Consider the following 11,166-nt stretch of genomic DNA (forward strand, 5'->3'; position numbering starts at 1 on the left):
TCGTTATCTCTTGAATAATTCTTACAAGTCCGCGATGAAAATGTGCTATGTCACAACGCAAAATATAATAACAACGCAAAATGTAATCAATTATTTGCTTTTGTTTGAAAATTTTATACTTATTTAAAAAAAAATGAATATCTATTTTAAAATGTGTCTTTTCCCGGGAAAATGTTCTCTCCTATAACTCAATTCTTTTGAAATTCTGAATACATCCTTTCAATCTTTTGTGAAAACTTGTTATGGGATCTTGAAATCCTTTCAACATCAAGAACATGTGTATTTTATCAGAAACACTACAAACTGATCGTATTGAGAAAATCCTTTTTGTATGAACTTGAAAACATAACTTTTAACTGTTTTTTCTGCACGCCAAAAGTTTTACAAAAATATGCCAAAACAAATTTTTATCAGCATATAAGTTATATTTTTATACCCCCGCTTGAAAATCGGGAGGGTATATACATGATATAGTAATCGGGATGTCCGTCCGTTCGTCTATCCGTCCATTGGGGTACCCATCTCTTATCCGCAAATCCTCACATACCATTTGATGAAATTTGATGAGATTTTCACAGAATCTTTCTTACATATTGCCATTGTGCACTTCATATATTACTTTTTAATCCGACACATATTTTGGGTTTCAAATAGCAGAACATGTACACTGCCATTATATTCATATGGGAGGCGAGGGTACGTATCATTTAGTGAGCTCATTGCTCACAGTACCTCTAGTTTAAAATCTTATATATGAGACGTAAACATTTGCTGTGGCCTCCAACTCAACAGTTAAATATTTTGATGACATAATTAATATCAATCAGCAATTGTTTTTTTCCCTTTGTTTGTCGACACGATATATCCTAGCGAGTTTGAAATAACATAACGCATAGTCTGTCACATGTTTCATACTTGGATATTTTACTAGAAAAAGATGTTAATGGTATCCTATCAACAAAGTTTTATGATAAATGTGAAACGGAAATGGTTGTTGGTTAGTTTCGTACAAACGTTAGACCTACGTTTTTGTTTAAAGTCTTAAACACTAAAAAATATTAATTTTTAGATCATACAAGTAGTATGACACTGCCAATGAACTGTAGGCACAGGAAGAGTACAAGTCGTATTAGAGTGCCTTTGATATCTCTCTGGTGATGGTGGTTGGTTTAAAAATCAGCCGTGGGTCGTCTTATATACTGTAGTAAGACCTGGATAAGGCATACAGTTGCGGAGGGCATATAGCTGAGAATCTTCAAGAACCAGAAGCGTAAGACCTGAATAAGGCAGTCACTTGGTTATACAAAGAGAGAGGTGGCATACCACGAATAAAGGTGGGGGAAGTACCAGGAGACTTTCGTAGTGGCAGGGCAAGAAGAAATTTACTTACGGGAGACACCCGTTGACCACAGTTAGTGGTTGTCCAATCAAGGAGAATTCCATTGTATTATTGTATTGTATTTGTATATATTTGATTGTAATTTTATTTGGTCAACAAAAACCTGAGTTAACAGGTTAACGAACCTGAGTGTAACGCCTGGTGATACAAGCCGTATCACCAAACACCAAGCTCGGCCACGTTGCACGTTACAAATGTGATGACTATAACTTTTTAATTGTCAATTTCCCTTTGATATTTAGCAATATACCCTATCACCTACATAATTGAAACAAATTGAACACACCCAGTGAAACCTAATTTTTTTTATAAACAGGGCAGAAGATCTGTTATTGTTAATGTTTACATTTCATCGGTTGTGTTCAATTTGTTAAACTCTGCAGACATCACTGAGCACCGACTGACAATACTGGTGAGTTAATTTAGCTTTCTCACATTTCTACTCTGAATTTCTGGATTATAGTTATATTTTTTTTTCATTAAAACACAACACAGTTTCTACTGTACCTTTGTCTCGCATTATTAAAGGAGAAAGTTTACTTTGTGACAGTGCAAGGATGTGCCGATCAAAGACAGACCAAAATTTGTTGTTTAAATAGTTTCCAGATATTAAAATAAGTTTTTTTTTATTATATTTCTGTGTGAAATGTTATAGCATTATATGTGTGTCATGACTTTGAGAAAAAATAAACTTAAAGGGGCATGGACAGTTTCAGCTAAAATTTCTAAATTTAGCATCTCTTTTATTGACACATGATGTTCAAATTTTTGCTAATCATTAGATGATGCCCTAGTTATAAATTTTAAACATAAAAATTGGTTTAAAAAATTCAGTTGAAACTGTGTCCATGCCCCTTTAAGTTCCAAGTCCCTTAAAAATAAAGAATCAAGGTATATGTAAAAAGAAAGACAACTCCTACAACACTTGAAAGTTGCTTATTTTCTCTCTTAATATATATAATACTCATAATTAACATTATCTATAAATAAAATATGCTATGTATATGTAGTCTGACCTTAAAATCACTTTCTGATGTATAAAAGGAAAGACCATTCTTAATATACATATATTGTAAAATTGTTCACTTGCAGTGAAGTAGACTAAAATCCTTTCTTTTTCAATACAAAAAAAAAAAAAAAAAAAAAGCATGTTTATTTAAATAAAAATATAGTTTAATACAAGTACTCTAACTCCCATTCACATCATTACTCCTGTACAACAAAAAGAAGTGAATAACAGTGCACATATTCATACTGGTGAACTAATCGAGAGTCTATGCATTTTATTTCTTATTTCTTTTAAGCTCTAATAAACTGAAACCACTCCACAGCTCTGTGACACTCCCAGCTGAACAAAATGAAGTCTTCTTGGCAGGATTTTGTAATTCTATTTGTTTCTGAATTTTTGCTTTGTTTGTACATATTTACTATTTTTTATACACATGTCTGTCAATGAAGACCAATCAACTTCTCCACAGGGGGATACCTCCAGTCATCTTCTTCCAGTGTCTTTAGTTTCTGTCTTAGTTGCTTCAACCTTTGTTCATGCATATCTAATAAAAATATGAAAATATATTATATGTCTTTAATTATATTATATGTCTATAATGTCTTTTTTCTACTGTATCTTTAAATATAAATAGATGAAATGCTTAACTGATAAAGTCTTATAAATGATATCAATTTTTAAAGTACTTTTTGCAAATTTGTATAATATAAATTACCTTTTTTTACTGTTTTAAATACATGTTCCATATCATGTTCGATGTGTAATCTTGTCATTAGATTCATTGAAGTATCGTTGTCTGAAAAAATTAACAGTACATTATGTCCTTTAAACGTTTCAAACTTGCATATTATATCAAGTGAAGCAAACATAACAATTGAAAGATTAAGCTAAACAAGTCAGACATAATCTCTTGATTAAGCTATACAGCTTGATTTAGCTGTATAGCATTATTAAGCTATTCAGAATAGCTTAAATAAGCTATTTTATAACATTTTTTTCACAACTCAATGGCAAGTGTGTTATTTTCTAAAAATGTGCCAAAAGTCCCGCCTTGGTGCAGTGGAAATATTAAACTTAGAACTCTTCTGAATACAATACTTGTAAAAATCACTCACCATATTGCATTGCCTTGAGAGACTTTGTACTCAAAGTTTTAAAAGTTTTGAGGTTATTAATGAGTGACCACACAGTAATCTCTTAAATGAAATTATAAATGAGGTCAGTTATGGTCAACAGGATAAATGATTGAAAACAGTTCAGCACAATGAAAAGCAATCATGCTTACCCACGCCTAACTGCGCACAAAGTAATGTACACTGTACAGTTACTCAAACAATGGAAATTCATCTTTTGCCTTAAGTATTCAACAGCTGCAATGTTCAAACTTTCTCTGATTTAGGTTGTATATTGATAGTTTATACTGGCACATATAAATTATATGAATAGTCAAGTCCTTGGGACTTTTTGTTTATTTCTTGCAAAAAAACGTTTTCGTGAAAAACTGCAAATACATAGCTTTATCAAGCTATTTTTGATAGCTTAATAAAGCTTAATAGCTAAATCAAGCAATATAGCTTAATCAAGAGAATGTGCTGGACCTGCAAAAGAAGCTCTATATGGACTGTTTAACAGGTTGGGACCAATCGCCCAAATGGGATATAATGGTCCGTTTGGGATATGATATCCTAAATGGGCTATAAATTTACAGTGCAAAAATTGAAATTTTTAATTTTGGTAATAATTATCATAAATCCGCATCAAAACACTTAAAAAAGAATAACTTTTGTTAAACAAGTTTTATTGCAACCCTGCAGTTTGCAAGATTGATCCCCAAGAAGTTAAGGAACTTCCGAGGGATCAATCTCCTAAAGAATGGGCATACAGGAAAACTTGTCAACCAAAAGTTATTCCTTTTTAAGTGTACTCAGATGTAATCTCAGCGAGATTGGTAGAGACTGAATATTTGGTCTGACGTCTACTACCAATCTCAGACAGGTGCCATACAACGTGATTCGGGATTTTTTGCTCCAACTTCGGCAGCTCGTTTCAATAAATACAGGCTGAAATAAATTATCTGCCCGCCTCAACTTTTTCCTTTGAACATCCCTTAAAGTGTCTATCACTATAAAACTTTCCTTTCTTACCTTTAAAAGGTTTAAATCCAGTAAAATATAAAGTTGTTTATTTTTCCTGACAGCATAATGGCTGTTTGCTATTCATTTAAACCTTCGATTTTGAAGAGTTCCACAATAATCTGTTTCCAATAATTCGTACTACTACTATTTCTTATAAGAATGATCTATAGTACGAATTATTGGAAACAGATTATTGTGGAACTCTTCAAAATCGAAGGTTTAAATGAATAGCAAACAGCCATTATGCTGTCAGGAAAAATAAACAACTTTATATTTTACTGGATTTAAACCTTTTAAAGGTAAGAAAGGAAAGTTTTATAGTGATAGACACTTTAAGGGATGTTCAAAGGAAAAAGTTGAGGCGGGCAGATAATTTATTTCAGCCTGTATTTATTGAAACGAGCTGCCGAAGTCGGCGCAAAAAAGCCCGAATCACGTTGTATGGCACCTGTCTGAGATGGGTAGTAGACGTCAGACCAAATATTCAGTCTCTACCCATCTCGCTGAGATTATACTCAGATGCGGATTTATGATATTTATGGCCAAAATAAAAATTTTCAATTTTTGCACTGTAAATTTATAGCCCATTTGGGATATTATATCCCAAAAGGACTATTATATCCCATTTGGGCGATTGGTCCCAACCTGATGAACGCACAAATTGACTGTGTAACAACAGATGATAAAAGATATACTGATATCTAAAAACAAATTGTCCGCTTAAATGGCTATGATTGTCCGGGAAGTCTTTTTAAATTGTTATATGCTATACACAGTTACCTGCTAACCTGTCACCCTCAACCATAGAGGATCCGGGCCACAATTAAAGGGTGAAGGTCAAATGGCTAAAACGTAGCACATGTAGGAAATTCATATGCCTCCCTTTCAATGATAAAAATAAAAATAGCTCACATGTTTTAGATACTTTTTGGGTATAGAATAAAAGTAGAGTGTCTTAAGTTTACAATGATATGCAGCAAGGTGCATTTCAAGCAAAAAATATGCCTAGAAATATGAATTGAAAAGAGCATTCATTTGGTTTGTTTACACTTTTTTTGCCAAGCGAGAGCTATCCCGAGGTCATGACGTCAGAAGTTTATTAATAACCAGGGAATTCCACATTCAACACCCCTATTTCTGGATGTGAATATTTATCTAACATATTGCTCTATCATGTGGTCAAAGATATTTTGGAAATGAAGATTTTTAAAAAAGTTACAAAGAAAATAAAACACATGTTTTTACTATATAAGTCTATATGTAAGCTAATTGTGGTCCGGGTCCTTATGATGGGGTGTTTGAGGGTTTCCCCTGAATTTATTTTTAAAGATATGACAATGAAATTTTGACAGGAGGTGGGTTATGCATTTTGAAATAGTTTCATAAAATTTTTTTAAAAATATTTAAATATTTTAAAATTAATTTTTATAAAAATTAAAATTTTTTGAGTGATTGAAAAAATATTGAAATTATGCATCCCAGAATGCAATATTTCAGGGGAATTGATATGTCGGTGAAAGAGGTCACATTAGTGCATCCATTGACCACGAAGATAGTTCCTTTTTAAAAATAGAAAAACTGTTTTGTAATGTGTATTTGCATGTGTATTCTTAATAAGGGGTCCCTTTGAAGTCATAGATGAAAGACGAGGTGTTTATTGGAAATGACAGACAAGCTATCCATTGATTTCCCCCACCCAAAATAAGGCGCAATAAGAAGGTGGTGATTGGGCCAATATTTACAATAACATGTGCATGGATTTATTTGCAGGAAACCGCACGTGGAAATGGGATTCAGGCTTTGCCCGACTCATAATTGCACATGCAGGCAGAGGTTGTGTATTGGAGTTTATAATTTCAGGTAAGTGGAAATTATGTTGTGTAAAAATATGTACTTTTCACTAAAATAGAAATGGGGGTTGATGGGTTTGTCATTTCAAGGAAGATGGGGGGGGGGGGGGGGTATAGTTTGTAGTTTTTGACAAAAATATTGATCAGTAAGTAAGTATGTATGTATGTATGTATGTATGGATGGATGTATGTATGTACATGTGTGCGTATGTGTATGATGTGTCTTATGTATTTATGTGGAAGTTTTAGGGTTGTGGCCTGGTGTTAATTTTTACACGTTTCTTATACGACTTTGTATAGTAGGTATCTTTTCGAATAATTTGTTTGGCCCTGAGAAGGGCCGTTTTGTCTTCGTCTTGCCAACTCATGTCTGGTAGTAGGTGTGATCCTCTGGATTGTGTTCCTTGGACTGTAGGTAGGTGGGTTTGGGATCAAGTTGCCCTTTGTTGTAGGTGCATCCGGGTTTGGTCTTTCCTTTTCTAGCCGCCGCATGTTGTTTTATTAGAGTAGCTTTTCTCTGCATTTCTCGCCTTTTAACTGCTTTTCTCTTTCTGTATTCTCTGCGATAGGCATATTCCTGGTCAATGCTTTTTAGGTACTGATGTGTGTGGCCGGACAGTGGCAATGTAATCTTTGCTGCTTTCATTGATGTTGCTAGTCCCGGACTGTTGTTTTGTCGTAAAATCTCAGCTGAGAGGATTCCTTCAGCATTTCTTGAATAGTTGGTGTGCTTAGGTAAAACTTCGCTGACTGCTCTGTTAAGACCCTCACATTTCTGAGTTGACGTGTTGAGTTTCATTTCCTCAATGGCACTTTGGCTAAGTCGCATCTCAAGAATGACTTTTAACAAGTGCTTGTCATTTTCATTCAGGTGCAGGGATGTCAGTTTGTTTGGGGCGAGGATATAAGACTGATTCCACCAGTTGTGTCTGTCTCCACCTTCACACACCACTGAATTCCTTCGACATTTTGAACAGTCTCCTGAGTAGCAGAGGATGGTACTTTCTACGACAAGAGGAAGTTTACTACAGATGATGTTGATGTCTCCAGTGTAGGTATCCATGAGTTTCTTATAGACTAAGCTGCACCGGGCCTTTACATCTTGTGCAAAAACTTTTCTCATGTCGTCTAACCTCCTTCTTGTTTTGCAGGGGAACATCTCGGGGCTGAAGTGGGCACTGCGACACTGCCGGAACTGGGCTCTGCTGACATGGGTTGTGTCGGCCAGTCGAGTGACTTGCCAGTCTGGATGAAAAATTCGCATGGCATCTTGGAATCCCTGGGCTGACCGGGCATCACCGTCTGTTGTGGCGTGCTTCACCTTGAACCCGTCCGCTGCCAGATCTTCGCCTATGGATTTAGCCATCTCGTACTCTGAAAGAGGTGAGAACATTTCAATATTAGCTGTGCAGTCTTCATGACCCCCCGGACAATGAACATCATAACCATTACCTCGAAGCCAGGTTCCAGTCCAGCAAAGTTTGTTCTGCATTGCCGAGCCAATAATATACTGTTTGTCGGTGTTGGTCTCGCATGCAATGGCGTAAGCTTGTGATGCATTGTAGCCTGGCTTTTTGCTGCTACCGAAGGTTATGGAGTTGTAGCGTCCATCTATGGCAATGTCCAGTTCCTCTGGATGTTCTTGACCTTTGACCTGGTTGATGGCCTTAACCAGTTGTCTCTTCTCACCCATGTCTTTTTTATTCAGGGCTAGAGTGGCTGTGTTGACCTGGTTGCTGGCCCTTTGCATGGAACTGCGGTTAGGAGGTGGAATGTCCAAGGCAGCTACCATTTCCCGACTGCGTCGATTCCCCATGGAGGTGTTCTGCAGGGCTAATTGAAAGTTCCAGTTGATACTGGCAGGATTAGGGCCTGGTTTGTTAAAGGTAGGAATTTCAGTGTATAATTTATAGTAATTTGTTTGAAAATTACATACCGTACACAGTAGTCTCTTCTGCCATCCAAACCCCCATTTCCTCTGTCCTGAGTATTCCCACACTGGAAAATTACAGTGCTTGGCCTGGTCAAAGTGGCATTTGGCTGCATCATTAAACATTTCCAAGACCAATGTTATGTCAACAATGCGGTTTCCCTCAAATTCATAAGACGTCTCTTCATTTTTTAGCTCCTGGCATGGCTCAGGTCTGGGACGAAGGATCGGTGTCCTTGAGATGTTTTCCTGGCCTTCAGCAAGGGGATGTGCTGTCTCGGTCTCTGGGGATCCCTGGATGTTTGACGCTGAACTTGAAGCTCCTGCGGCGTTTGACGTAGCCTGATGAGCCTTAATATAATGAGTGTTCCCTTTTTTAAATCCAAAATTAAGATTTTTTCTTCTTTTACGGTCACCTTTCATTGTTTTCATGTGTAGTGAAGAGTGGATTTGAAAGCAAGATTGAATTATGACAATGTTTATTTGGACACTTTTTTAGTGGTATTTACTGCAATATATTCCTTTGACAATCACCTGTCAAAACAGACTCCCATAGGGTATTAAGATTACCTATACAAAGACTCTTAGCCAATCAGCTGCACATGGCCCCTCTTCACAGTCAGGAAAAAGGATATGGGGGTGGGCTTAAAAATCTGTTTATTTTGAATGTTATGTACACTTTTATCAGTAATGTGATACATCATTTGATTTATGAATAAATGTACTTTAAATGTTTACCCCTATTGTCACTCTCAGATTTTCATGATAGATTTTATATTTCTTAATTTAAGAAAATTTTATGAAAATGCAGGGTACAGATCATCAAATTACCTAGAAATCTAAAAATCTTGTATTTTACATATTTAAGAGTGTGTGTGTATTTAAGAGGTATCAACAACTTACTTGTAATAATTAGTTCCTTTTATTGTCTAACAGTTTTTACATATTTCAATTTTAAAATTTCATACTTGCCATTTTTTGCCATTTTCTTTCCTGTATTGCCTTAGTATACACAATATGTAATTTTACATGTACATATCAACCAATTTCAATCAAACTTGGTATATTAGTTAAGTAGTATCTAAGGATTTCAAATATGGCCTTAAAATTTTTTAATGAATTTTATGCCCCCATATAGGATCCGGGCCACAATTAAAGGGTGAAGGTCAAATGGCTAAAACGTAGCACATGTAGGAAATTCATATGCCTCCCTTTCAATGATAAAAATAAAAATAGCTCACATGTTTTAGATACTTTTGGGGTATAGAATAAAAGTAGAGTGTCTTAAGTTTACAATGATATGCAGCAAGGTGCATTTCAAGCAAAAAATATGCCTAGAAATATGAATTGAAAAGAGCATTCATTTGGTTTGTTTACACTTTTTTTGCCAAGCGAGAGCTATCCCGAGGTCATGACGTCAGAAGTTTATTAATAACCAGGGAATTCCACATTCAACACCCCTATTTCTGGATGTGAATATTTATCTAACATATTGCTCTATCATGTGGTCAAAGATATTTTGGAAATGAAGGTTTTTAAAAAAGTTACAAAGAAAATAAAACACATGTTTTTACTATATAAGTCTATATGTAAGCTAATTGTGGTCCGGGTCCATAGGAGATCTAAACAATTTTTTCCTGATTTCTGTTGCATCCTGCGCCATCTTGAAATTACTATTAATATGTCGTACTCGAAACAATTCCATGTAAACTTAATTCAATATAAAAACTGTACTTTGTATTAAGTACTCACATTCCAACTTAAATAAATGTAGACATATCTTATTTTTCAGTAATGTTCTATAATGAATTAACTTCATTCAAAATTATTATACTATTTGGAAAATATAACGAAACAGTTTAGGAACTCCTTAGCTAATTTTCCATTCGGAGCCCCCTTTGTAGAAAAATCTTGATTTCGTGAACGTTTAAAATAGTTAAGAATTGAGCGAAAACGTCAAGAAAGAAATATAAATCTTTCGAGATCCCTCGGACAACTACCTGCTAAGAAGAGATTTTCAAGTTTCCAGGGAGGGTAAGACAGAAAGCAGAGATTCATTTGGTGATCTTTTTTATGTTGTCTTTTTCATTCTTTGCAACGCTTAAAATTCTGAAAGATATGCTTTCAGTATTAGTTTGAAGTTTCTCTTGCAGATTGTTTATGAGATTGGTTCAAGTACTCCATGATACATGTACATTCTGAGTCAGTAAAGTTTTTTTTACAGGTATCAAATGATAACCTAGTCAGAAGTAGCCATGCCAGGCATAAGACAGCTTTTACACTGGGGCCCCATACTGGCACTGTCAGTTATCTTCATCATTACAGTGGTTGGGTTCAAATGCTCTTTAATGTGGTGGCCTGTTCACATGAAAGGAAGTTGGATAAACTTGATGATATATTTCACTTGGTTATTTCTTATTTTGTACAACTACTTCCTAGCAGCATTCAAAGGACCAGGATTTGTACCATTAGGTTGGAAGCCTGTAAGTTATATAATATGTTGACTGTGCGAATGTTAACGCGAGCGCAGATACCTATCCAGTTTTTATTTAAATCAGGCTCATCAAACCGCACGTGACATAAGGTGCGTCTAAGACTCTGACGTCACATGACATCTTATGCATGTTGCTTTACCACACCGAATGCTGAACTGGGCTGATTTTAATGGAGAGTCGTTTTTTTGACTATTTTTCTGCAACAAATTCATTAAATCAAGGCAAGTTTATAATTTTTTAACTTTTGTTCTTATTCTTGCAAGAACGTTGCTTTAGATTTTGTGTTTGAAGCAATGCATTGTGGGTCCAAATTTCTGCCTAAAAAATTTCTATTGAATGAATGTGCAG

The 11,166-nt window shown here is 35.2% G+C and overlaps 1 protein-coding gene and 1 long non-coding RNA gene across 4 annotated transcripts; one reads left to right on the plus strand and one right to left on the minus strand.

Annotated features, from left to right (window-relative positions):
• Positions 1–2,536: 2,536 nt before the first annotated feature.
• Positions 2,537–10,000, minus strand: LOC134239880 (anaphase-promoting complex subunit 16-like). Of its 2 annotated transcripts, none has more exons than XM_062722004.1 (4): positions 9,935–10,000; positions 5,324–5,344; positions 3,124–3,204; positions 2,537–2,952 (listed from the first exon to the last, which is right to left on the minus strand). In XM_062722004.1, exons 1-4 carry the CDS (start codon positions 9,984–9,986, stop codon positions 2,849–2,851), a joined length of 258 nt encoding a protein of 85 aa, XP_062577988.1. In that variant the 5' UTR covers positions 9,987–10,000; the 3' UTR covers positions 2,537–2,848. The 2 variants fall into 2 exon arrangements, with proteins under 2 accessions (XP_062577988.1, XP_062577989.1); XM_062722005.1 differs by having other exon boundaries at positions 5,332–5,344; positions 9,935–9,987.
• On the plus strand, positions 5,534–9,058 carry LOC134239881 (uncharacterized). Of its 2 annotated transcripts, none has more exons than XR_009986317.1 (5): positions 5,534–6,403; positions 7,265–7,448; positions 7,545–7,776; positions 8,102–8,279; positions 8,519–9,058. It is a non-coding gene; the product is annotated as an uncharacterized LOC134239881 (long non-coding RNA). The 2 variants fall into 2 exon arrangements; XR_009986316.1 differs by having other exon boundaries at positions 5,536–6,403; positions 7,265–7,444.
• Positions 10,001–11,166: the final 1,166 nt, after the last annotated feature.

This window comes from Saccostrea cucullata, unplaced genomic scaffold (genome assembly GCF_032062105.1).
Source record: "Saccostrea cucullata isolate Sc308-1 unplaced genomic scaffold, CSIRO_AGI_Scuc_v1 ctg17472, whole genome shotgun sequence".
In the NCBI taxonomy this organism is placed as follows: domain Eukaryota; kingdom Metazoa; phylum Mollusca; class Bivalvia; order Ostreida; family Ostreidae; genus Saccostrea; species Saccostrea cuccullata.

What these genes read in the sequence shown, in the direction of transcription:
- LOC134239880 (XM_062722004.1), bottom strand. Translation starts at nt 9,986, where the DNA reads ATGGCGCAGGATGCAACAGAAATCAGGAAAAAATTGTTTAGATCTCCT. An exon ending in TGAGGGTGACAGGTTAGCAG is followed by an intron (nt 3,205 to 5,323) that starts GTAACTGTGTAT and finishes TAATTTTTTCAG; the next exon opens with ACAACGATACTTCAATGAAT. An exon ending in ATTTAAAACAGTAAAAAAAG is followed by an intron (nt 2,953 to 3,123) that starts GTAATTTATATT and finishes TATTTTTATTAG; the next exon opens with ATATGCATGAACAAAGGTTG.